A 26,127-nucleotide genomic window follows, 5' to 3' on the forward strand; every position below is an offset into this window, starting at 1 on the left:
TATTTGGTACATAACGATTAGGGAAGTTTTCTGCATGCAGACGTCTTGCCTCGACTGCATTCCATCCAGCAAGTCCATACATGAGATGCATGTCTGCCATCTCTCGATTTGAACAAGTCTCCATTATCACAGAAAATGCGCAGTATCAAAATATTAATAACAAGCTCTAGACGTAGTGCCCTTGTCAGGAACACTAGCTGAAATCACTCAAAGACCTCTATGACATATACAGCATCGTTTGTAAACAGTTGAATTGAGCCAGCTATGCAAAATCAGTTTGTGAAAAGAATTTCTGGAACACATAAATGGCTGTAACTTGGAAACAAGACGAAATGAGACCTATGTTTACATGAACTTTTTTGTATTGTTTTTAAGTCTTAAATCCATCCTTGTAGTGGGTTCCACGTGTTATGACACCCTGTATATTTTGTACATAACTTATTTGCAATTTGTAGTGGTCCATCATCAGAATTCCACTTGTATATCTCACCAGTACTTAAGAAATCTTTCTCTGACGAAAGATGGCTGCTTGCAGCAAAATGACTGACATTTCTGATAATAATTTAAAATATCCAAACTTTTTCAAGCACATATTTGTATTACGCTTGTAATACAAAAATGCAATATAAGCTATTCAACGTATAATTTACAATATTTACGTAACAGTGTACAAGGTAAAAACCTTAGAGCTCAAAGGCTTTCAAAGAAAGAACATAAAAGCCTTCTCTCTATTAGCTGGACCAAACCAGTTGTCAATTTAATACAACGTCTAGGGACAATGTTCCGAAGCTATGACATTTACAGATGACTTCTCAGCCAATCACAGCTTTAAGAGTATTTGATTACTGGTTCCAGGAGGATAATTTTGTATTCAATCAAATACAGACGTTTCTTCACCTGGTAGATTTTTCGTTTGTTACGTGAGAAGAAGATAGGAGAAATCGAAGTGACAGTGTTCTAAATCGTAGTTCATTACGCAAGAATCAAAATACATGAAAGTTATTTTGGGAACATTTCAGATAAACTAAGTGCATCCAAGGCCATACTTGTAAAATACGAAATTTCTTCTTCGTTCTTTTGCTCACTGTCACCTTTTAGACCCGAGTCAGGTACCTTACAACATCGTGTAACTATAGAAATATAATATTCGACACCCAAATATGGAATACGAACCTGCGCAGAGATTAGATATTCATCAACGTGCGATCAGGCAAGTCTCAACTGATAAATGCAGAAGAGAACTTGCCTCAAAAATTAAGCCTCAAATTATTTATTCAACGGGCCAAAAGCGCGGCTCATTATACTTAAACACACTCGTACCGTAGTCCGCAACCGTAAGAAGCTATCCGAAAATGTAGGGACGGCCTAACGTTGTCTCTTAAAGATGTTTTGTCAGGTTAGTGTCGCTCTCCGCTCCACCTCCGGAATGTGGTCTCGCGGATGCATAAACAGTAGCAAGTATAGGACGGGCGAGTTTAGCGCCCGCTTCAAGAGTTACCTTCCCATTTAAATACATAATGACCAGCCTGTATTAACAAAGGGGAAGGCGCTCGCAAAACTCAGCAGCTAATAGTGGACATGCGTGGCTGTTCCGTGTCTCCTCCTTACACTACCAATTAGGCCTAGCTAACCACGGTTATTCAACAACCACTAGGGTGCGCATTCTTTGCCGGGACGTCCTGTAATTACGGCGTTTCGGTGCTTACCGCTTCTGGCAGTGGGGAGAGCCACACTTGTACGAAACCGGGGAATTTTAGACCAGGAGTGCTTAAATTAGGGTAATTTTCGGAGAAAGTCCAAAGACAATCAGTCATATCTGTATTCGGCCAGTTGTCATTGCCAGCCTTAATTACAAGGACAAACTTGGTGATCAATAGAGGACTTTGCCAGCGCTTCCGAAGACGTGTCTCACATGGCAGTACGGTATCGTACTTCATTCGTGGTGGTCAGTGTTCTCATCCCTTGTATCGCCCTAGTTACGATAGGTCAAGATGACGTTAGGTGAGTTATCTTTCTTTTCATATTTGATTCATTAATCGGAAGCACTTGAGCGTAAACTGTTGAAGATTCTTGTATGGGAAATTCGGAATGAATAACCACTAAGCTGCCACTTTCCCTTATCGCTCTCTGTAGAAATAAATCGCACACGAGAGCCGCGTAAAAGCATCTCGAAATTTATTTATATAATATACCAGATTTGTTTAACGTATTTCTGCAAGTTAAGTAATTGCAAGTTTCTGTTTTTTTCGGACTAGAGAGGGTGATTAATTGACAGTGGTTGTCCTGCCAATAAAATTGGATTTCTACTGGAATTCTACTCTTAATAAAAACGGAAAAAAACAAAGGATTCGAGACCATAGAAAAACACGCAGTCTTTTTAACTAAATGTTACTCTTCTTAATTTAGAATGATACTTAAAGTAACTGGAAACTAGATAAAAAATATTTTGTATTTCAGAGGAAAGACGGGATAGATCCTAAGAAATTTAAAGAAGTAATTAAGCGCCTGTTAATTCCTTTTCATATGCCGGAATTTGCTTTATGGTAATTGATACTAGTTAGCTATCAGCGCTTTTAACCCCTAAATATCGTACGATGTTTTGTCCTTCATTTCGTAAAGTCTTCGCGCATTGAAATGCAAATTATCGACGTGTACATCGATGCCCAATAGTTGAATCATTTTAACACTAGGTAATAGAAAATATTTGACACTAAAACGCACAAAATTACTGAAAAAAAAAGACGAAATTAGTGAACACAGGACGTGGGTCACTTATTATGTGGTTCGCGTAATAGTATCCCATATTTTGCAAAAGAAGAATCAGTGAATACGGTAATTAAATGAATTTTAATACAGTAAAGAAGCTTTCGTGGTAACGAACCCCTTCCTCAGTAAGTACATACACACAGAAATGCAAACATAACATAAAACGTTAGGAATGGAATAAACTAAATATGCAGTGCGTGTCAGATTGCTGGGAGAGTGCGCACATGAACGTGAGAGTGTTCAATTACTTACTATGTCAGATCAGGTGATTGTTGCTGATTTAGTATCCTGTATTAACAGTTAACCGAATTCGTTTAAATATATCTGATTTTTGATGACTTATTTACCACTCCTCTCTAGAGTAGCTGCAACCACTATTCTTCTGTAGGGCACCTGAGTTAGATTCCTCTCAGATCAGAACGAAAGTTCAAGTTTTTTTTAACGTGGCCGATTTGGCAGGTCTAGAAAAAGAGTTGAATGCTTTTATCTCCCTGAACCTAAAGACTTGTATTCTTCATTGCTCTTTTTAAACAATTCAATCCGATTATGAAAAACAAAAAAAAAATTTTAGGATTATCAAGTAATAGTAGGCATTCCCTTTCAGTAGTCGGTGATTCCAAAGTTGGATTGGTTTTCGCAATTCACCTTCTAAATCTGGGGATTCTGTTTTTTTTTTCCTGTATCCATACCAGTTTTGCAAATAAAGAGTTCTGTTTCCACCTACTGTCAATAAATCCCTAAACTTTTCATTCATTCCAATCGCTAATTCATCATTAATTACAATAACTTTAGACCCCAACTTGCAATAACGACATCATTAAATACAATAACTCAAGTGCATCATACTGAGGTTAGTTTCAGTGTGTATGTAAGCGTCAAAGAAACTAAGGCTATGAGGCGTCAATATGTGTCTATAATTGGGCGTATAACTGAGTTTCCAGAAGAAAAACCGTGAAACCCTCGCCTGACTAACTAACTCAGCCTTGTTGTGAAAAGCCTATAAAAATTCTCGTGTCATTTTCGGGATTAGAACTCGGCCCTTTCCACCCGCTGAGGGAGAACGGTGATTATAACCGCCACGCTACCTATGAGGGTGATCTTTACGAATTTTGCAGTTTGTTCTACTTCGCTACCGTTAATATAAAACTTAAATCCTTACAATTCAAGTAATATTTTCTTCCACTGGTTTATTTACCAATATTCCGTCCAGAGATGAAATACAGCAGAATACGAAGCAGGAAGAGTTAGATAAAAGTCCTCTAAAAACACACTTGGAGTAAGTTGTACAAACGATGAGATGCTTTATCGCGTAGAAGTAAAGGACATAAAAATAAAGATTTTCATGTTCAAACAATAAGAATTCGAGGTTAGACAAACCCGACGAATCCGAAGAATGGTGTGACAAGAATGTAATGGCATTAAACTTCTTTTCTCTCTTTTTGGACACTTTTTTCAGAAGAGTTATAAAACTGCAGAGATAGGAGTAACGAAAGTTGAAATACATCAGCATTCCATCCTCTGCAAAGAAAGGTTATGTCCATTAGTAAAAGATTCGCCCAAGTGACGGAAGGGATGATTATAACTGTCATGTTGGATGGCGGGCTGTCATTCAGCAAGTTCCGACGCAACTGAACTGACAAGAAGACGGTGTTCTATTCACGCAGACCGTTGGCGGGCCATGTTGAACTGTCTTCATGCACCAGCACCCAAGGAGACATCTTCATACACTTTGCAATTTGAGACAGTCCCGTATACTTTTAGAGGAATTTTAAATATCATAAAACATAGAATGTCTTACCGATCGCGTACGGTGAATGCCTAAAAGGGTTCTGTCACTGTTGGTTCGATAGCTTCCCGTGGAGTATGCACTCGGCGTCATATTGATTCGCCGAAAGAAGCACTGAAGCGTATAAGGCGAGTGTGCTTGTTTGCATCATCTGAACTCAAGAATAACAAGTTTTCCACAATTACTAAAAGCCCTTTTTGGTGACCTAGATGGTTTTACAGCATACATTTATAGTAAGTAGGACAGAAGTAAATTATTAATGCAAATTACAATTGCAACTTTTGAGTTAAAGCTCACACGTGAACCTTTATACGAAATAGAAAACACAATAATACCTATCTATTTAATTCCATTGATTGATTCCCTAGAAATAAAGACTTTGAGGGCCTATAAAAAAAAGTATAGACAGAGCCGGATCTAAAATTTTTGACATCCTCAAAAAGAATGTGCTGTGTGTGTGCGGGCGCACGGACGTGTATATCAAGTCTACTAACTTGAGGCGAGGTAATTCTGTATGTTTTCCAAACTAAAGATAACTATGTGACTAGCATTTTAAGGTTAACTTATTTCTAAATTTTCTCCAAAGAAACCGACTACGTTACGCCATTGGGCATTATGACTGTACACGTATGAGTTCACGTGGCCGGTTTGTATGTTAAGTGGGCTGTAAAACCTGGAATAACTAATCGGAGAATCTCTAATCCCTCTGCCTGAGATCGGCTAACTACATATCACATTGACGAGTTCTTTAGAAATTCTCCCAATCTTTGAAAGGATTTACTGACCCAGACCTCTCCAAACGAGTGAGTGACAAGTAGCGAAATCACTATACTGTCACGGAGGACTATGGGCATTGTGTCTGTAAATTACTTGTGTTCTATGGTCTCCTTGTCTTTTCATCTGGGGAAACAGCCCGAATTTCAGAGAAGGACCCTTCACTCCTCGCCCGAGATAATGTAAAAAAAAACACCCATAAAAATTCCTCCCATCTAGACAAGACTAGAACCCAAACCTACTGACAACAAAACTGATTCTGAAAAATTCATTTTGAAACCTTTTTTTTTTTTTTTTTTTTTTAAGGCGCATAAAGTGTCTATCCGTTCGTCTGTGTGCTCGTCTATCCGCATGAAAAAAACTCGATTCCTAGTGGATGGGTTTTCATAAAATTTTATATTTTGGCTCTTTTAGAAAGGTTTGTCCAGCCATCCCAAATTTCATTAAATCCAGGACAATAAAATCTGGCAATTGTTATTTCTTTGTCTGTCCGTCAGTTAGCATCTAATAACTCGACTCCCATTGGATGGATTTTCATAGAAGTTTACATTTGGATCAAAGGGAAAGATTTGATTAACGATCCGAATTTTCATTAAAATCGAACCAATACAACTCCTACAATTATTATTTCTTCGTCGATGCATTTGCATATAATAACTCGACTCTCAGTGTATGAATTTTCATGAATTTTTCTATTTGGCTTTGTTAGAACGATTTGTTGAGCCTTCCCAAATTTTATAAAAATCGATCTAATAATAATCTAACAAAAAATATTGTGTTTGTTTCGGTGCGCTCATTGGAGGAAAGAATATGGCGAATGGGCAAAAACGAAATATTGTCTGCGCATGACGATTCTTTTTGTTCTTTTTTTTTTATTTTGCTTTTTTTTTCGGCAACTCATTCTTACCGCAAATTTAAAAAAATAAATAAAAAAAACGAAGACTATAAAGGGTAAAGGATGTCATATGCCAATAAATAAGATACATAACAATTTATGCTAAAGTTGGTTTTTTCTAGAACATTTTTGACTTTTTCCATCACTAAGTCAAACTTCAAAGTCTTAGATGACTGCTTAATTCTCTTATAGTATAATCCAAATATACAATTTTTAACGGTATCTTTCATCATTATCAAACTTTTTTCAGGTCTACTGCAGGGTCACCGGTTTCCTCATATACTGTAACGAGAATATTGGCTATACTGTATAAGTAATTCGCCATGCTGACTAGACGAGTTGGGAGCTATAAAAATAATAATAAATAAATAAATTTAATGTTTATACTTCCGGGACAACCACGCTGTCATAGGAGTTCACAAGATCAAGAGAATACAATAAACAGTACCGTATTTAGTAGTCATGGACTTGAATCCCGGTAACTCAAAGCATGTGTACTTATGTACCCTCTGGCATGACTGCTCGGCTAAGGCGACCGTTATTGCAAATAATAATAATAAAAAAAAACCCACGTCCGCGACAGGACTCGAACCTGCAATCTTCTGATCCGAAGTCAGACGCCTTATCCATTAGGCCACGCGGACCACGTAAATGATTGTTATGTATATGTATATTATGTTTGTATGAATGTATGGTCAACGGTCGATTTGCATATTTTGTGTGGTAAAAAATCATGGAATACATCTCTCATCACCTTTCCACATCAGATCGGTTAACTCAGCACCAACTGAACATGCCTTTAGAACTCAAATCTCTTCAAATGAGTAACAAGTGGCGCATCCACTTCACCGTCACGAAGGATAATGATAATGGTAACTCATATTAAATCAGACTAAAGTAAAATACTGAGTTGGTGTTGCATATATTTTATCTCATTTGTTTTAACGATTTTTATCTAGCCGTATTTATAAAAAATATCGATGGGTGTAGATGTTGCTGTCGTGGGGAAGGCCGGATTTACCGAGGAGTTGTTGAACAGTTCTTCTTAGGGCCTCAAGATTGGGGTCTCCCAGAACTAATTGTTCATTTGGTCCAAGGATCACTCCGCGTCCTTATTTTAGGTTATTGTTATTTGGGTTTTTTTTAGGAGCATTAGCAACTAAGGCCATATTGCTCCGGGGATATGCGGTGGTCATTTCCTGACCTTTCCGCATCCTCCGTATTTGGCCTTATTTTAGGACTTCTAATGATATTTGTATCATTGCCCCCAGACTACTTAAATCTGGTATTGGTCATAGGTTTTAGTGCCGTTTTGAATTTGCGCTATGGCAAGAAAGGTCGAAGGAAGTCATCGTACATTTGTAAACTGCGTGTATCTAACAGTTTGCTTGCTAATTGGATGAAAAACTCGAGTTTTCAGGATTAAAAACAAACAATCCTCATAAGGAGTAAGATACGTATGTTGCTGTTCGTCAACTAACCTTGTTTTAAGTCCGCTTACTGGAACGAAGGCGTATTAGGTAGATATGCAATCGTTAAAACTTCTAGCGAATAAATTATGCTAATTATGCTAAGCTGGGGGAAAAACGAAAAAAAAATGTAGGGGAATTACGGTTGCAGTAAGCAGCAACCCTATTAACCACCAGTCTAGCATGAACTGACTTGTTTATTCGTAATTTTCCTTCATGCGGAGCTGCTGTGGAATTTGGACAACCCTCTCATTACAACAAAATGCAATTATAGCGTAATATAATTAAAGTTTGTAATTGGATGAATGTTCTTTCCCGGATAGAGCTTGCTAGAACAAGACAGTATTTCGAAATGAGTTAGAGGTGTCTGAAAGTAAAATAAGGGAGCACGAAACGATAGCATAAGGGGGACTTGAACAAGTGTCAGACTACAGAAATCCTCATTACAATGTACATGTAAGCATGACATGTACAGCGTCTTATGTAGGACAGCACCCGGAACTTCAGTTCAACTCCGCCTTGGTACACTGTGATGAATATAAAACTCTCTAAAAGGCCAGAAATGTGTGTAATGCTATGTTTTGGCAGGGTGTGTGTGTGTGTGTGTGTTGTTGTGGTTATTAAGTTATTTCTGGACACTTTGCCACCAGAAAGGCGATTATCTGGAAAGCCTGTCAATGCCCTCGTAGGTAGCGCAGTTGGTAGAATCGCCGTCCTCCTCGCACCGCGTGGAAAAGACCAAGTTCTAGTTCCGTCGATGACTGAAGGAATTTTTATGGGCCTTTTCACAACGTTGGTCTCAGGCGAGGGTCGCATTGTTTTTTTCTCCCGGAAACTTGGGTTTTTCGTCCAGCAAATGGAAAATCGACCTCAGAACAAACGAAATGTACAGACAGTATATACAAAGCAATATGGCCTTAGTCGTTGATGCTCCTAAAACCCTACTACCTACTATAACAACAACAACAACAGCCTGTCCAGTGCCCATGTATACCACGAGCAAGTGGGCCACAACTATGCATGTACCGTGCCTGACCTCGAAAACCTCTGTTTTACAGCTCTTACGGCGTTAACAAATTTTTTTTTTAAATAAATAATACTCTAAGCATAGGATAATGTACACACAATATGATACAAGGAAAGACGGTTTTACAAAAATTATACAATAAGGGAGAGCAGTACACAACAAAACAGAGCATAAAAACATTTATTAATATGCCTGTGTGAGATTGACAGCGAGATATCAAAAACTGATTAATAATACGACTTAATAAGAAGTAATTTGAATCTACAAAAGATAAAGATAGAAGTAGAGTAATTTACTATTAAAGTTGTGATAAAAGGAAATAAGAGTCATGAATTGCAAGTCAGATTACAAAGATAAATAAGAGTCATTGAAAGGAAGAAGAGGATTAAGTATGATACAATTGTTTTACGGCTTTCATAAATTAACCTTGCAAAATTTTGCAAATAATTGATTTGAGATGTATTAAATTAATTTGAGTTGTATGGAGAAAAGATATTTCCTGAGCAGGGGACAAGAAGCCAATAACGGAAAAGAGATCTTGTCGAAAATCATTACATAAACGACAGAAGGAAAGTATCTGCAGCTAGTCTTCAACCTGACCACAAAAATTGAGATCTGTATTGCAGAGACCAAAGAAAAAGAGTTTGGAATTCACAGAACCGTGTCCACTTAAAAGGAAACTAGAAAAAAGGCTAGGAGTAAAACATTTTAAGAAAGTTTTAGAAATGGTTGTGACATGGAATGAAAAGTTTAGTTATAGAACTTTTAGGAGAAAGAGACCGTCTAGATGGCCATTTATGAATAAGAAACTGGTAGCAACGAAAATCTGAGAAACATGTACATACCACGTTTCTCAGATTGTGGAGAAGGAAGAATATCAATTTCGAAACCATCAAAATTTAAGGGAAAGTTTTTCCTAATGTTATAGCATAGTCCAAGGTAAATTAAAAATAGATCAAGGAAGATGCAACCAGAAAATACTCGTAGAGCATGGGACGGCACGATTCTGCAAGCTCAAAGAATAATAATAAGAAAAATGCGTAGAAGGGAATCAAGTTTGGTTTGTACTGTGAGAAGCCTAGCCCGGTGGATTCAGTCCTCCGCAGCATACGTACCATGTGAAGGACGACAGCGTGATATAAAGTTCTAAGAGTTTTTGTAATTAAGACCCCACTTAACCGTAGAAATTCTAGTTATTTAGACTTATTTTACGAGGAAAATTTTCGAACCTTATCAGCAAGATGAGAAATATGGGTCAGAAAAGTCAATTTATTGTCAATTAGAAGACCGAGGAATTGCAAATTGTAACCAAGAGAACAGAACTATCATTGGGGCTACAAGAGGTCATAAAAATGTACAAGAATATTAGAAAGAAGTTAGTATTTAATGATATATATTAGATTAACCGAAAAAAAAACACAGTTTATGTGTAATCGCTGAAACACAAACCATAGCATTCTAATAGGAGATTATCTAATAGTTGGTTATCTCCGGTGACTGGAGATAACCAACATTCTAATAGTTGGTTATCTCCAGTGACTATAAGCAAATAAATGAATTTAGAAGAGCAGGAAGTAAAAATGAGCCTCATCTGCCCTCCCTCTTTTACGAGCCTTTACGTTCCTGGAGGAATTATGAAAAGAAAGAGTGAAATAAACCATGCGTTTATAGGTTTCCAAGGATCTCGTCCTTGTGCTTCAAACCATTGTGGAGTTCACTGCAGCCACTCACAGAAAATCATGTGCATACCGTTATAAGATTTCTGAATGAGTACCTTTCGAAAATATTTTGCAGGTGACTTCTGTCTAGTTAGGACACTTTTAGAACCTGTATTGATGCTGAGTTCAGAATACATGGCCTCTACTCCAATTTAAACGTAATCTGTTGCGCCGAGAAGGACACAGACTATTATTTTAAGTCTTTGTCGTGCAAAATTCTGCAAATTACGTTAAGTCAGCACCTCGCAGTCTTAAGTGAGAGGATTTTGCCTCAAGTTGCTGATACTGTATAACTGTCTGAAGCTAAAGTTTCGCCCTTTGGTAGTATATTTGGTTGTAGATTAGCAGAACAACTTCTGCTAATCTACAACCAAACTTTATTCCGTATTAAAAATAACAACAAAGTTGCTTTTTCTTAAAATTTGGAAAATGGCGTTTTTAAACAGATAACGAAGTAACCTGCGCAATTCTGAGTAAAAATCCTTTCACCATTTACATAATACCTAAGTTAAAGAACTCAAAATCTTCCATGGTCTCTGTGGCATTAGTATGGATTTGCCACTTTTTATTCATTTAGAAAAGTCTGAGATAGAGGGAATTCCATTAGACACTGAAGGAATTCCTAAAGGCCTCTTCAATAGTTAGCCGATCTCAAGTAGAGTTTTAATCAGTAAGTCATTCGAGTTTTACGCTGTTTATATACACTTGTACAGACAAAACGTATGAATAAGATTCTATTAGATTGCACCTAGTAGGCCAACCATGACCATGGTCAAAGCGGCTAATGAGTCAGAGTTAAAAAAAGAAATAAAGGATCACATAGAAAGAAACCCTAAGAAACCAATATATCCTCCAAGGTGCATAATTTGGTATTTTAAAGTGATGTTTTCTACATAACGAAAGGCTTGCTAAATTTCATGTAATAAATTTGAAAACGTTTGTATAAAATATACAAACTTTGACATTAAAACATATATTGATTCATTTTAGTGTTTTATAGTGTACTAAGTATTTCGCTGGTAAAATTTGTAAAATTAATGGTAATAAATTCATTAGTATCAAATTATGCAAGTATAGTTGTTTCAGTAGAAATGTCTGATAAATCCACCCCCCCCCCCGAAAAAAAGAAGGAAAAACTGCTCGCATACGTTTGAATTCTAGCAATAAAACGAAAGAGTTCTTAATTTATCTCTACTAAACTTAATACTGTATTTTAGAATAGTCTTATAATTAATGAATACATTTATATATGTGACAAGATATTAATTATTATATTCTTTTAGTTCAGTACCTCATTTTTGTTTCGTTTTTAGAAATTGATAATTTCTCCAAACTGTTTTTCCTTCTTTTCTTTTCCTCCCTTTTTTCTTATATACGACTGCTTCAATTTTACTTTGCTATTACCCATTAAAAAAAGAGAAAGATATTAAAGATAAATTTTTATACACCTTCCATCGATTGCTTTTGCTAGATGTTTCCTTAATTAGCAAACAGCACGAGAAAAAAAAATATTACTCGAATTGAACATTAAATGCAGCATCGCTAAACTGTACTGTTCTTCACAATTCTTCGTTTTAAAGATTTGTGTCCTTTCCTTCTCTGTAGTTATCAATTGTACATTCAGATTTATTATCAGATTCTAAATTGCATGTTTCTTTCTTTCTTTCTGAGTAGCAGAGACAACAAGCAACATCAAAATAGGAATCAAATTGCTGTGGGTATAGTGTAGTTTGAATATTAACAAACATTTTACATATTGCCTTGATATGTGCAACACAGAGTTTCGCAATCATTGATTAAACCCAGAAGTCTGTTGTGTGTGTGGTTGAGAATCAGCAGAAACGTACGAAACATTTCCTCAATAGATGATTTCACTCTCTCTCTCTCTCTCTCTCTCTCTCTCTCTCTCTCTCTCTCTCTCACACGCACACACACACGCACGCACGCACGCACGCAAACACACCTATTTGTCTCTCTGAAACATTTCTTCACGAAAAAATCACGGTACAGACCATGATTGCATCAAACCATGTCACATCTCATGATTTTCAAACTCGGTTATCGCTATAGTGGTGCCACCTATCGAGCAATGCGTGAACCTATTGCCAGATATTAACTATGTAATTTGTCCAGGGATTTTTCTACTTAATCTCATGTAGCTCCATGAGAAGGTGGTTGATGCTGAATGGAGATCTCAAATACGATGATATTCATGTAAATGTTTCATTTATCTTCTGACACCATTTAAAATTCTGGTCACACTCGTATGATTTTACGATTCTTTATCCAACTAGTTCGTAACGATTTGTAATAGTAATAGTAATGGAGGCATGTGATGCAATAAAGCAAGCGTATTAGCTTATGTAGCATCAGCCAAAAAAAAATCACGCATCCATTCCCTCTAAAAGTTTGTCCAGTTCCTCCTTGAATTTATTTAAGCTATCAACTTCCACGAAACGACAGATGGAAGTTTGTTCTAGCAATCAAACTGCCCGCTGGCTAAAAGCTAATACCGCACATCTATTCTACAACTGTCTTTAATCAATTTGAATTTATGCCCCCTCAGGTTCGTAATCTGAGCAAGAGGAAGAATCCCATCAGAATTGAGCCTGCTCAACCCATTCAAGGCCTTATACACCTCAATCAGATCACCTCGCAGGTGGCTAGTCAACAGACGCTGCAATTTGCAGAACTTAAGCCTTTCTTGGTAAGATAACCCCTTCGTTCCCCTCACCAATCTTGTAGTCCTTCTCTGTACTCCCTCAAGCAACTCTACATCCTTCCTAAAATGAGGCTCCCAGACCTGTACGCAGTACTCAAGGCATGGTCTGACCATTGCCTTATATATCATTGACAAAACTCCATGACCTGCCGCTGGCAGCCTGTCTGCATTGCTCAGAAAACTTCATATCTGACTGCACAATTACTCTCAGGTCTTTTTCATTTTCTACCACCTTAAGTGTAGTACCACACAGTTGGTACGTTTTTCTGGGGTTACTTCTACCCATGTGTAGTACTTTGGATTTGTCAATGTTAAACTTCAGTTGCCACTTCTCAGCCCATCTGCCAAAATTTTCTAGATCCTGTTGCAGTAGCACACTGCCATTACTGTCATTAACAACCCTGCCAACATTTGTATCATCTGTAAACTTGGACATTAAGCCTGATATACCTTCATAAATATCATTGATAAATATACAAAACAACAGTGGGCCCAACACCGAACCCTGGGGGACTCCACTAATAACATTAGTCCACGAAGAGCAGCATCCACTGATTACCACTCTCTGTCTTCTCCCACTCAACCACCCTTTTATCCATTGTAGCAACTTACCCTTAATGCCATACTGCTCCAATTTGTACAATTGTGTTCCAAGCGCAACAGTGTCAAAAGCTTTCCTGAAATCCAAGTATATGATATCAAAATTATTTTTTGCATCCAGTTCCTTTGTGACCACGTCATAGTATCCATTCAAATTGGTCAGACAAGACTTCCCCTTAACAACGCTGTGTCTGAATTATTACTGCCGTCCTGTCTAGATGATCCTGCAATGCTTCTTTAACCAGTGACTCCATTTATTTTCCTCAGAACAGAAGGTAAACTAACTGGTCTGTAATTACTCTTGTCACCCTTAGATCCTCTTTGTGAATTGGGGATACATTTGCACATCTCCAGTTCGTGGGCACTTTCCCTGAGTCCAAGGATGCTCTCATAATTATGGCTAAGGATTTGCTTACTTCCTTTGCTGCCTCCTTCAATATATCTGGATAGATTCCGTCCACCCCAGGTGCCTTTATTATGTTCAACTTCAACAATTTCTCCTCCATTTTGCTCTCGATTATTACATAATGATTATTATGCAAGCTGTTACAGTTTGATAAACTTCCGGCATTTTCCTCCCTTGATAACTCCTCATGTGTGAGTGTAGATGCGAAATACTCATTCAGATTATCAGCTATCTGAGCAGGATCAGTTTGTTTAGCAGTTCGTATAGGTTCATTGGAATAAAGGATTTATTTTTGATGTTTTCCTTTTTTTAATACTTTACACATACCTACAGCACCGAATTTTTTTGAGTACCTACCGAAAGCTTAGAAATGCACTAAGTTATGCTATAATTTATTTTGTCCATATTCAGGCCTGCCTGACTCCACAGGAAAATATCGCAAAACAAAAGATCGGATGAATATGTCGCAACAGAGAATATCACTGTTCTTCATCAAGGAATCTTGCGATTCCTTTACGAAGAACAGCGATATTCTCTGATGTTCACGCAGAAGGTGTTTTTGCCATAATTCCACAACGAATAACTGAATCAAATGATTATATGGAGCTTCCCCTGACTCAATCAAATTATAATAATATAAAGAATATAAGTATAAACATATTGTTTTGACTTACTTGTACTAACTTGTGTATTATTTCGTTTCAGGTGAATGTCAAGAATTGCATCTTTATCTTTTATCGTCCCCTTTCTGCTAGATAAATATGGAATTGAGAAATGTGAATAAAATCGGTTTATTGGTAATCTCCTAGCTTCACAATGCACACCCCACAGGCAATGTGCCATGGGCCTTCCTTACCTTTGCCCCTTCTTCCCCTTGTTTTGGGACCTCCAACTAGATATCGCCATGATATTTTGCCATTTTGCTTTCAGGAGCTATGTTGTACCTCCGTTCCTGTAACTGTGAGCGCTAAAACTGTTGAACAACCCACCAGTTATGCATCGTACTTCACAGTAAAAAGAGATCATAAGTCCAGTGTTCCAAGTAATGCAAAAGATCCCGGAGGTCAGACCTCAGTTCCCTCTTATCCTCTCAACAAGAGAACTAGGACAAAGTTTGACTTTTCACGGCTAGCTGAATCGGCAACAACTAAGGATGACCATGGGCTGGGAACCCTCGTGACCGAAAATGACTTCCTCTCTGCTCATTCTTCATTAGATACAAAACACAACCTTCCAGTGGTAACTTCCCGTTGTAATTTTGTGTGCAACGATCTATTAACTCGCAGAGCATCACGTGGTAAAGAAGCCTGCGCGTCTAGAAAGGAATTCATTTGTAAGTTTTGCCAACGCCACTTCACTAAGTCTTACAATCTACTCATCCACGAACGAACCCACACAGATGAGCGGCCTTTCACCTGTGACATCTGCCACAAGTCTTTCAGGAGGCAAGATCACCTCAGAGATCACAGGTAAGGATCTCGCTACTTGTATTAACCAGTATAACATGATGCAGTTTCGCGTATTAGTTTAATCACACAGTAGTTTATCTCTAATACCTTATTGAACTCATTGTGACTGCAAGCTTCTCCCTTCTTTTACATTCTTCTTTTCAAGTAAAGCCACTGAAAACATCTTATCAACAAATTAGAAAGTTACAGGAGGACTGCCTCAAGGTTTATTTTCCTTTATTGGTGTGTAACTAGTCACTACAAAACTTATAACTGTACAGGCGTCTCTTAGACTGAAGGTTCTTAGTTATCCTTTAAAGGCTAATAATCACTGAAACGGTCAGTTTGGGTAATGGCACTCATTGAGAATAAATAGCAAAATATACTTTTCTTCTTTTCATGGAGAAGTGCTATTTATTTGAAGGACAACGAGTGAGGCAACTCGTTGCGATTCGATTTGCAATATCAGTTAATAATAAACACTGCTCTTCCGTAAACATCGGGCAAAATTCTTGGTTATCGGTTCTAAGCACTAATTACAAAAGAGGTCCAATCAACTCAACCATCTTGCACAACATTACGTTCACAGCAGAAGTTCTTTAGTTTTAAAATTATATGGCATCTACGAACTTATATTGCATCTACAAAAAATAGCTCTCTCACATTATTCGCATCGTATAAAAGAGTGCATATCCAATTCAATTCATCCTTGAACTTTGCCAAATTCTCTGCCTCGGTCACACTTGAAAGCAACTTATCCAACCTTCCACAACACGCTACTTGGAGGGAAGCGTGTTTTGTAATATTGTTTTGCTCTGTCACCTCACCCCTCTTATTCCATTTAATGACCATGAATTTTCAATGTCAGAAAATTCAATTAATGAAACGACCTTGTTGTTTAAACCACATTCTGTCCATTACAACAACCCGAGAGGAGCAGTTCAAGCAAAAGATTTTGAGAAGATGCTGAAATAAAAACATGATGTATTTTGGTAGGCCTTTTGACCTCCTTTGAACTTTGCCTTACGTCTCTTTCCTAGAAAGACGAGCCCTTCCTGGTTTACAGGGAATTTATAGGTATACATTTTCGCGAAATAAATATTAGATGTATGATGCTCTTCCGTGCAGACTTCGATTTTCATTATATCTTACAAAAATTATGCATTTGCGCAACTTTTATATGATAATTATATATGTTATGCAGCTTGAAGCATTTTAGCACTATACGGACTGAATAATCATTACAATAATTTAGAAAACCTAGTACGGCAGGATAGCCTATGTAAAAGAACAATATACAAAATACTTTTTGATGTACAGTATTCGTAAATTCCCCTTAACTTAGCGTGTTTGTTCCATTTTGAGTTTAAAGATTGTAACTCTGTCAAAGAAAAGTGTGAAGTGTGGCCTTCAAGCGTTTCGTTTACAGCTCATCAGCACCATTTGAAAAACTGCAACCGTTTTTTTTATATCGAAAGTAGAAATAACTCTAAGAAAATTCACTCAGAATCAATAAATTAGCCCACCTTAAAATATGCAAATTGATTTAGCTGAGCTTTTGTATATAGATAGATAAAGATAAAGCAAAAAGGTATTAAAACATTGGGACAAATGATCTTATTAGTCATACACTAGTAGGAAATATGACAACATATAGCAGCGATGCAAGTTGTTGTGTGCCTTGATTTTAGTTAAAAATCCAAGCCTTGTTCAACCAGCCCAAACGGCTATTGTTTGGACTGGATGAGATTCACTTTTCTGCCATTGAACATGTCCCAGGCATTCTCAATAGGAGAAAAATCACAGGACCTAGTAGGTCAAAGAAGGATGTCAACAGTACAGAGAAATTATAGAATAAAAATTGTTGTATGGGATAGAGAATTCTCCCGCAGAAATAAAGGGATACGTAACTGTTGGAGAAATGTCAAAAGGATAGCTCTAAGTGCAGTTTTATCTTAACGTTGATCTCTAATACCATCTTGAACAAAAGTGAACGGCTACCTAAGAGATGGCACCCCATATCATGTTTCCTGATGTTCGATTTGTATATCTTTGTTGAACAGGCAGGAACACTTCTTTCACATAGGCATTGCCGCAAATCCTTATGTCATATCGCTCCCCAAACACAACCTTCACCAAAGACAGTCCGTCACCATTCTTCCTTCGAGCTGGGTCTATCTCCACCAAAATTTCTGTACACGATCGGATGTGGCGAGAGGAATTCGATGCAATGAATAACTTTAATAATGCAATCTTGCCTCTGCCAGTCGTATACCGGTGATACTTTTTGACAGTGGATGCCCCAAAGATGAATTAGATTGTCTCTAGTCATGTCGACTGTCAGAGCACATTCTGCTGTCCGTTAGTGCCAACATCAACCAACTGTCCCAAAATTGCACTAAGTGAGGATAACATTTTGCCGAGTGGATCATTCAGCCTCATGGAGGAAAACCTGTGCGACACAGTTCAAACTTATTCAATTGAATTTGCACTGCTCGTACACGTGGCTCCACACGTGTACGAGCAGAAGCTAACGAAAGGCATGTTAAAAGCTTTTCCAACAGATTCACCAATATTCAGTCTTCTTTTTTAAACTAATAATAGCAAGTGTTACACCAACAATTCCAATGGCTCTGTATCCTGCATGTTTTCTTTACCACCTCATAACCTGTTTGATTATTTGTCTAAATCATCACAATTTTGGGCAGTTCCATCAACTCTTCTTGGGTGAGGCAATTTTTTTTGACATTGAGTATACTTCGTGTGAGCCTGCACATCCTCACTAGACGCAGTTTCTCAGTATCTAGTGGTATACCAGTGGCTTCATTTAACTTGCTGACGAATGGCCTTAAGGTCCTTCAATCGTTGCATTGCTTTAATGAATAAATAATGGCTGATTTCTATTGGGGCTGTAAACGGCTAGGATCTCTACTATCTATTTAACTGCTCTACCTATTATTATGTAAGCAGATAGTATCAACAACACCAATGAAAATTTATGGAAGAGAACGCCAAGTGGCTTTCCTTACTCAAGGGAGTCATTAATTAACTGTTAGACAATTGAAAAAGAAATAAAAGATTGTTTGAAAAATAGTGAACCTCATAAGAAAAGAAAAGGAAAATTAAATGGAAATATAAATAGGGGATTTTATTCTCAATACCCAGAGCCGTATATAGAGCTTCTCAAGGCAGGCCAAAAATTCCTATTTCCCTTACAAGCACTCATAATATCGTTTAAAGAGTATGTTAAGTCTGTTCTCATAGTTCTAGTTTTGGACACACACAGAGGATGCAGTCAAAGGAGTGGATAAAATCGGATTAAACGTATCAGAGTATAAGAGTACTTAATATTAACTTCAGTAACATGACCGATTCGAACTGTTCTAGATTTGGACAAAAGTTATTAAAATTTTGTTTCATATTTTAAATTTTTATTTTTAAAAATTTCTCTATTCTCTCTTGATCAGTCTAGGAAATTCTTTTATAATAAGTTTGACGAATTTAAGAGTGATAGCCTTTAAAGGATCATTAACCTCGGTTCGCCACCTCCAAACATTCTTCCATCCTGCTATCAGTCTTGCAATGTTAATATTTTGGAATGTCTAATGAATAGGCAGACTTTCAATAATTCGAAATGTTCTTATTAATTTTAGAATAAATATCGCGGTGTAAGTGTCAGTACGATGTAAGACCATAGGAATTTTGAGCTCATTAAACACCACTATTCCACCAACCAGTTACTTCCGGACCAAAAATCAGAAGATGACGCAAAAACATTACAATTTTCATTTATTTTTGTTTTCGCATACTCTTTCAGGGTTCTCTGAAACCTACAGAAGTTAAAATTAATGAGACAGATTCATTCACAAAGAACACAAGGCACAAATACACAGCTGTTTCAGTCTGTCAAATGCAGCACTTGTGGGCTACTTAGCCGCCCTCGCAATATGCTGTAATTGTCCAAATAGTTTCGAATAAATATCAATAGATACTTCATAAAAAGGAAGTATTTGTAGCACAATACCGAGGCAACTCATGACGAAAGCATCGCAATTTGAGAGAACTGTGCAATAATGATTGCACAGTTCTCTCAAACTGCGGCTGAACGCCTAAACCCTTTTTAGTTCATCTTGCAAACTTGTTCGTCTAATAAACCTTATGAATATCTATTGATTCTCAGTATGCTGGGAAAGACGTCCCATTTTCGTACACAGTTCCAAAATTTGTAATTCTCCTCTTAATTTTAGAAACTGAGGATAATAAACAGTCTTGGTTGGTGTGACAGTCCATGTACACTCTTTTGAAGTTAGCAAGATACGGTTTCTAAGAGTACCCGGAAAAATGCATACAGTAGATGCCCACCAGAACTAAAGGTTAAAATATGGAATTCGTTAATATTAGTTTTTGTATGCATCTCACTTTAGTATTGCCACTTACTAAATACTGACTTACTAAATACTTTAGTACTTAGTAAGTCAGTCGTTTATGACTTTTGGCTTCACCGGTTTCATATTTCAAAGTTTTTAATTAATTCTTCAATGACAACCAGGAACGAAGTTGTGCACTTCTACTTCCTTGAGCATGTTTTAATTCTGTTTTTAATTTTTAATTCCGTATCCTTACTAACTCCAAATTATTCAAAACCTCTTAAACCTCAAAATTATTCATCTATCCTACTTCATGTAACAACAGCGGATTATCTAAGGTCAGTACCGTTTATTAAGCTTTGCTATTCGAAATTGAGTCCAATCATATCGGTACTTTAAGAAACTCTATAACTTATCTAATTATTAGTTTCTGTTTATGACTATGCTTTGCTTCTTTTTGTTGCTATTGGAACAAAATACAACTAACATTCACGTTTAAATATGAGTTTGAATTCAAAGTGATTGAAATTTTAATAAATGATAACTAAATTAATAATGTCAATGAATTTTTGATTTACTTTATTATGTGCTTCTTTTCCAATACAATCACACGATGGTATCGAAATCTTCACATTTCGGAGTTAACCTTTGGAATGTCAGTGCAAGTGAATATTTGAACCGGAAATGTGACTCGAATATAATAACTGGAAAATCACATAAATAAGGAAGTGATGAAATGCGGAAGAGAATGTAAATTTCGAGAAGAAATTCTATATGAGATGCTTCAGCAGTTATGCGAATCACCAGTATCGTGTAGAATGTAGTATTAAAATGCTATTAAGTGTAATTACTTTTAAACTGCTGCTGTGTAAAACTAGTGTCCTGCATGAATCGAAGCTTTCCAAGTGGAAGAATAAAGAAATTGTATTATTTTATTGGCTGAAGTTACATGTAACCTGCATTTAACTCTCCGTTTATACTTGCAAAGTACCTTGGAAGAAATTACGGAAGAGGACAGCACAAATGAAAATGTACAGGTTCCTGATTTCGTTCGTCTAAATGTTTTTCATTTATTTCAGAGGTGCGATATCTTGGAAAATCCTATTGTCATCGCATGATGTAGATGATGACATTGCTAGTAGTTACATGTAATTATTGCCTTTGGAATAACTCCAAATAAGTATTATCGTGCATCCTATATTGCATCCACCCTTTTGTGAGGAAAACGAGACCATAAAAGAGATCTACCTTTTAAATATGCTAGAACAGAAATAAAAGGAGAGAAATGTGCCTTCTATTGTACATACTTCCACCATCCTTTTGTGTCATAAACTATTGTTTTCTTTTTTTTTTTTTTTTCAACATTTATATTTGCAATTCGTTGGAAATTTTGACAGATGTGAATATTCCTAGAAACCATTCTGGATCGTGTGATGTGAACATTCCTAAACCACTTTAAATGTTCTTTCCTGTCTCCTCAGGTTTCAATATGGCAGAAAATCAGTATACTTCCGGCCATGAAATTTGTGTGATACTATTTCCAAATAACTGTGTGCAGCGAGAGAGTTGGACTTGTCCTTACCCTCATCGGTAGCATGGACAGCACCATTATTCACTCCAGCCGTATATAAAATTAAAATATTATTAATTCTGGATAAGAAATATCCAGAATATTTCTGGATATTTCTGGATAAGAAATATTAAAAATATTTCTTATCCAGAACGTCTTAATGGATTTGTAACACGAGAACCCAATTACTCAGTCTAGGACAAAGGTCGCATGGTTCTGTTTTTTACGAAAACTCGAGTGGGTTCTCATCCCGAAACAGAATAAACTGATCTTAGCACACACGATTTACAGACATTATATACTGACAATTTGTGGCCTTAGCTGCCTCAGAGAAAATTCGAAACAACTAACCGACAGAAATATCTTCGTACCATAATTGACTAATCGAGTTCCGTCACTCTTGGCATCAAATAGATTGATAATATCATTCTTTTGATTGTCATCAAATTCGTGCGTATCTACTACACTGGATCTTTGTCGGTTATGAATCTTCGCTCTCCACTGTAGCTCATCCCATGTACTTCGTCCACGAGAGACTTATCTGAATAGCCCTCGTGTATTGCACAGTGGTTACAATCACCATCCTGCCACACCGCCTGGAAAGAGCCACAGTTCGAATCTCGTTAATTACGTGAGGAAATTTTATGAGCTTTTTTTACAACGTAACTGAGTTAGTCGGTTTCAGGAGAGCGTTTCATGGTTTTTGTCCGGGAAGATCTGATTTTCCGTCCAGCAAACAGCAAAACTATCGAAGAATACACGCAATACAGACACAATACTGACGCCTTATATCCTTAGCTACTTTCGTGCTTACCACACACACCCACAAAAACAAACACCCTCGACTTCTCTGAACCATCATAACAATTGTAATGGGGATAATTTCTGTGGAGCTGCACAACCACGATAACCCATATACTAAACTTTCTATAAATTGGTTTCGTGTATTAGCTGGGCAGGGTGTGTTTTAAGCACGTGTAGCAGGGTTTTATGTTTAAATTTTCATATAATAATACTTAATTACTAAAACTTATGCGCTCATTTAATAATGTTAATTATGTATACTGATAATAATGGATGGTAACTAACAAGAACATAACACTGAGTACGTTATTAGAGACTTGTAAAAACTTGCTACTTACCTTCGCCAAAACATTTTTGTTAAAAAAGAATAACCGAAACTACGAATACTGAGAGTTGACCGTACATCACGTTTATAGACGAGATCTTGTTCTTCCAGTAACATAGCTCCCTGAGGAGCTGTTGCGGCCACCAACAAATTCCTCCAACTGCATCGATCGTGTGCTATACGAGCAGCATCGCCAAGTGTGTCATGCCCAGAACTTCGCTGATCCCATCCTTCCACCTAGTTGCAGGTCATCCTCTGCACCTCTTCCCCTCGATTTTTCCTTCCATTATATTCTTCAACAGAAAGTTTTCCCTTCTTACTATATGACCAAAAAACTTGAATATTCTTTTGTTGATGCTATGAAGAAGAATTTTAGGCCTGCCAATTTTATTCAATACCCACTCATTTGTTCTTCGATCCAAGTAAGAATACGCAGTATTCTCCTGTAACACCACATTCCAAATGCCTCAATTTTCTTCCTGTCAACTCTTTTCAGATTCCATCCTTCACATCCACAAGTGGCAACTGGAAAAATTAACGAATCGGTGATTCTCAGTTTGGTCTTTGGGGGCAGATCATGATCTCTCCATAATTTTATCAGATCAGCCACCAACGTTTTAGCAATTGCCTGTCGTCTCTTTTCATCGTTTGAGCGGTCAATATTTTTATTTATTCTTGACCCTAAGTAGTCAAATTCATCAACTTCTTCGATATCTCGCCCATTAACCTTTACTTTACTGGAATCGAGATTATCACCATCGCCATAATTTTAGTTTTACACACATTCATAATAATAATTAATTAATAATAATGTTTATTAATTTTAAGTTAACAAAATATATTTTTATGTTCATTATATTTATAGAATGAACTTTAAACAAAATAATTCAAAGGCTTATTTCCAATTGCAGGTACATTCATTCTAAGGAGAAACCTTTTAAGTGCACCGATTGCGGAAAGGGCTTCTGTCAGTCACGCACGCTAGCAGTTCACCGGATCTTGCACTTGGAAAACTCACCTCACAAATGTCCTACTTGTGGCAGGACCTTCAATCAGCGGAGCAACCTGAAGACCCATCTGCTCACCCACACGGACATCAAACCATACAACTGCTCTTGTGGGAAGGTATTCAGAAGGAACTGTGACCTTCGCCGCCACATGCTCACTCATTCCCTCGGTTTCGTGGAGAACTCCCTTGAGGGCAACCCATCCTCCCCCTCTAGTACTGTGGATTCTGGCTTGGAGAGCGGAGACTCCACGTGTGTCGACGGCACTTCCGAGATACTTGATGTGGAAAACTGATTAAGGCAGAGAGTTAAAGACAGTCCTCTCGTTTGTATGAACGATATGTTTCAGTAACAACCTCCATCTCGCTTAAAAAGTGTTTTTGGACGATGTATTCCAGTTTTGTTCTTTAAATCTGTTAATTAACGCTACCTTTCATCTTCAGTACGCTGTTTTTCCAGTAACTTCAACAGTAACGCCTAATATTGCTGATCGTTATACATGGAATAATTGTTGCAGCACACGATGTAATGAATGAATGCATTTCATTGTACGTTTTGTGATGTCTAGTCATTGATATAGCTTACACCGCCTGACATATATTTTCAAAAATTCAATTCCGATTACGCCCTGACAAAATAACAAAAGTATCTTGTTTTGCAAATTCTGCTTTTAACCATAGCACTTGATAACACCATCTTTAAATCCAGATAGCTCATAAACAAGACCAGATATACATATAACTGCAATATAACTGCAATATTCTACAATGGGAGTAAATCTACTCAGAGATTACATTAGTTCTCTAAACGTAGTATTTGTATATTGTTTTTTTACACAATTTTCTAATATTGAGGAACTGGCAAGCTGATTTTGTTACTTGTGCTCTCTTAAATTAAGTCTCCCTTTTCGATTTTAAGACTAATACATTGGTGAAAGTGGTTTATATTTCCATCAATAGGCTCCGCTATCAGTATACTCCTTTCTGAAGTTCTCCTTGGACGAGAAATGTATTAACACTGTCTGAAAAAACTTCGAGCGTAATTAGAAATTACAAATGTATTTCCGTTACGTCTACACCCACGTACAGGTCACGCGCAAACACCGTAGGTTATATAAAGTTTGCCAGATGTCCACAAATCATTGACCACAAAAAAAGGAGACGGGCACGTTATTTTCAAGTACTGTCAATGTGCAGCTGTCACTAGTAAAGCAGCTGCACTTCTACCATGCCATCTCTTATTTCCATGAACTTTTTTGAAGGATTATAATAAATATACCAAGATTTCCACTATTCTTGGAGAGTTAATTCTTGTTAGAAAATGCTGCGATTCTTCTGCTTCGATTAGAAAGAACCGTATTTAGTGCCTGTAAAGGGAATAAATTGGTGTACAGAGATTCAAAACTAGGTTATTATCGAATAAAATGCAATATAAACTAACCTTTTTTGTGTTTTTCTGGAATTTCTAATATCCGCTAGAGAGATTAAGAAAGCGAAAGAGAGAGAGAGAGAGAGAGAGAGAGAGAGAGAGAGAGAGAGAGATTATTGTATAGTTGGGAAAATGTCTGTATATTCAGTTACAAAAATTGCAAATTGCAGAGTCGCACATTGTGTCATTATTAATGATTTTTTTCTGTAGCTAAGTTAAATGCGTGTAATATAAATTGTTAGCAGAAATTTCAACTTGAACACTAGTAAGATTTTCCACAGCCCGAAATCTAAACGAATTAACAAATTTTTCCAGCGTGTCTTTGCCCATACTTATTTAACATATTTGGCAAAAGACCTGTATTTTTGCTATTTTTTTTTACCATTCCTGAGTTTATGGTAACGTTTATGGTAATCCTGAGTATAACCTCCTTGCACAAGTACATGGTGGGTGACCACCCAGGTGTGAACCAACGTAAGCAGGGGTCGAGGTGAGGCGCCCACACCACATGGAGGAATGCCGCCCCTCTATGTTACCAGGCAGTACTAGGTGGTAGATGACTCTCATCAACCGGTGCAATACCACCACTTTGCTTATTGGAGGCTTGAATTGGTGGAACCCATGTTTAGTCTCCGGAGCTAAGTTCCGGTCAACCCTTCCCATCTCTTCCATCATGCAGTATGATTGATGACTTTTGAGGTTATGATGAACATCGTGGCGAGATCCAATATTCCTTACATTTCGAGGGTACAGCTCTAAAACGGTGTTCGCAGGCTGGCCTCTAGTTAGTACAACGGACCAAACCTATTGGTAACTCTCTAGGAGGCTTCCGGATCAGCTAGTGTATAATCTTGCTACCTCTACTCTGCCAGATAGTGACTGGAGGGAGTCCGAGTAGTGTGTATACGGGGAGCATTGTCGAGTCCACGTTATGTCAAGGAACTGGATATATTCTTACCACGTGTACGCCATATCCAAAAATTTCATTACTTCATACAGCATGTCCCATCCACCT

General features: G+C 37.3%; 1 protein-coding gene and 1 non-coding gene across 2 annotated transcripts; one reads left to right on the forward strand and one right to left on the reverse strand.

Moving 5' to 3' along the window:
• Positions 1–1,628: 1,628 nt before the first annotated feature.
• On the forward strand, positions 1,629–24,298 carry LOC150085492 (uncharacterized). Its single transcript, XM_090373296.1, has 3 exons — positions 1,629–2,001; positions 14,869–15,632; positions 23,589–24,298. Exons 2-3 carry the CDS (start codon positions 14,980–14,982, stop codon positions 23,977–23,979), a joined length of 1,044 nt encoding a protein of 347 aa, XP_090229422.1. The 5' UTR covers positions 1,629–2,001; positions 14,869–14,979; the 3' UTR covers positions 23,980–24,298.
• Positions 6,793–6,865, reverse strand: TRNAR-UCG (transfer RNA arginine (anticodon UCG)). Its single transcript has one exon. It is a non-coding gene; the product is annotated as a tRNA-Arg (tRNA).
• Positions 24,299–26,127: the final 1,829 nt, after the last annotated feature.

This window comes from Mastigoproctus giganteus, chromosome 5, assembly GCF_048544385.1.
Source record: "Mastigoproctus giganteus isolate SK-2022 chromosome 5, ASM4854438v1, whole genome shotgun sequence".
Lineage (NCBI taxonomy): Eukaryota > Metazoa > Arthropoda > Arachnida > Uropygi > Thelyphonidae > Mastigoproctus > Mastigoproctus giganteus.

Excerpts from the sequence above, each read along its gene's own strand:
- LOC150085492 (XM_090373296.1), top strand. The coding sequence starts at position 14,980 with ATGCACACCCCACAGGCAATGTGCCATGGGCCTTCCTTACCTTTGCCC. Across the intron at positions 15,633-23,588 it reads GATCACCTCAGAGATCACAG|GTACATTCATTCTAAGGAGA; the intron begins GTAAGGATCTCG and ends TTCCAATTGCAG.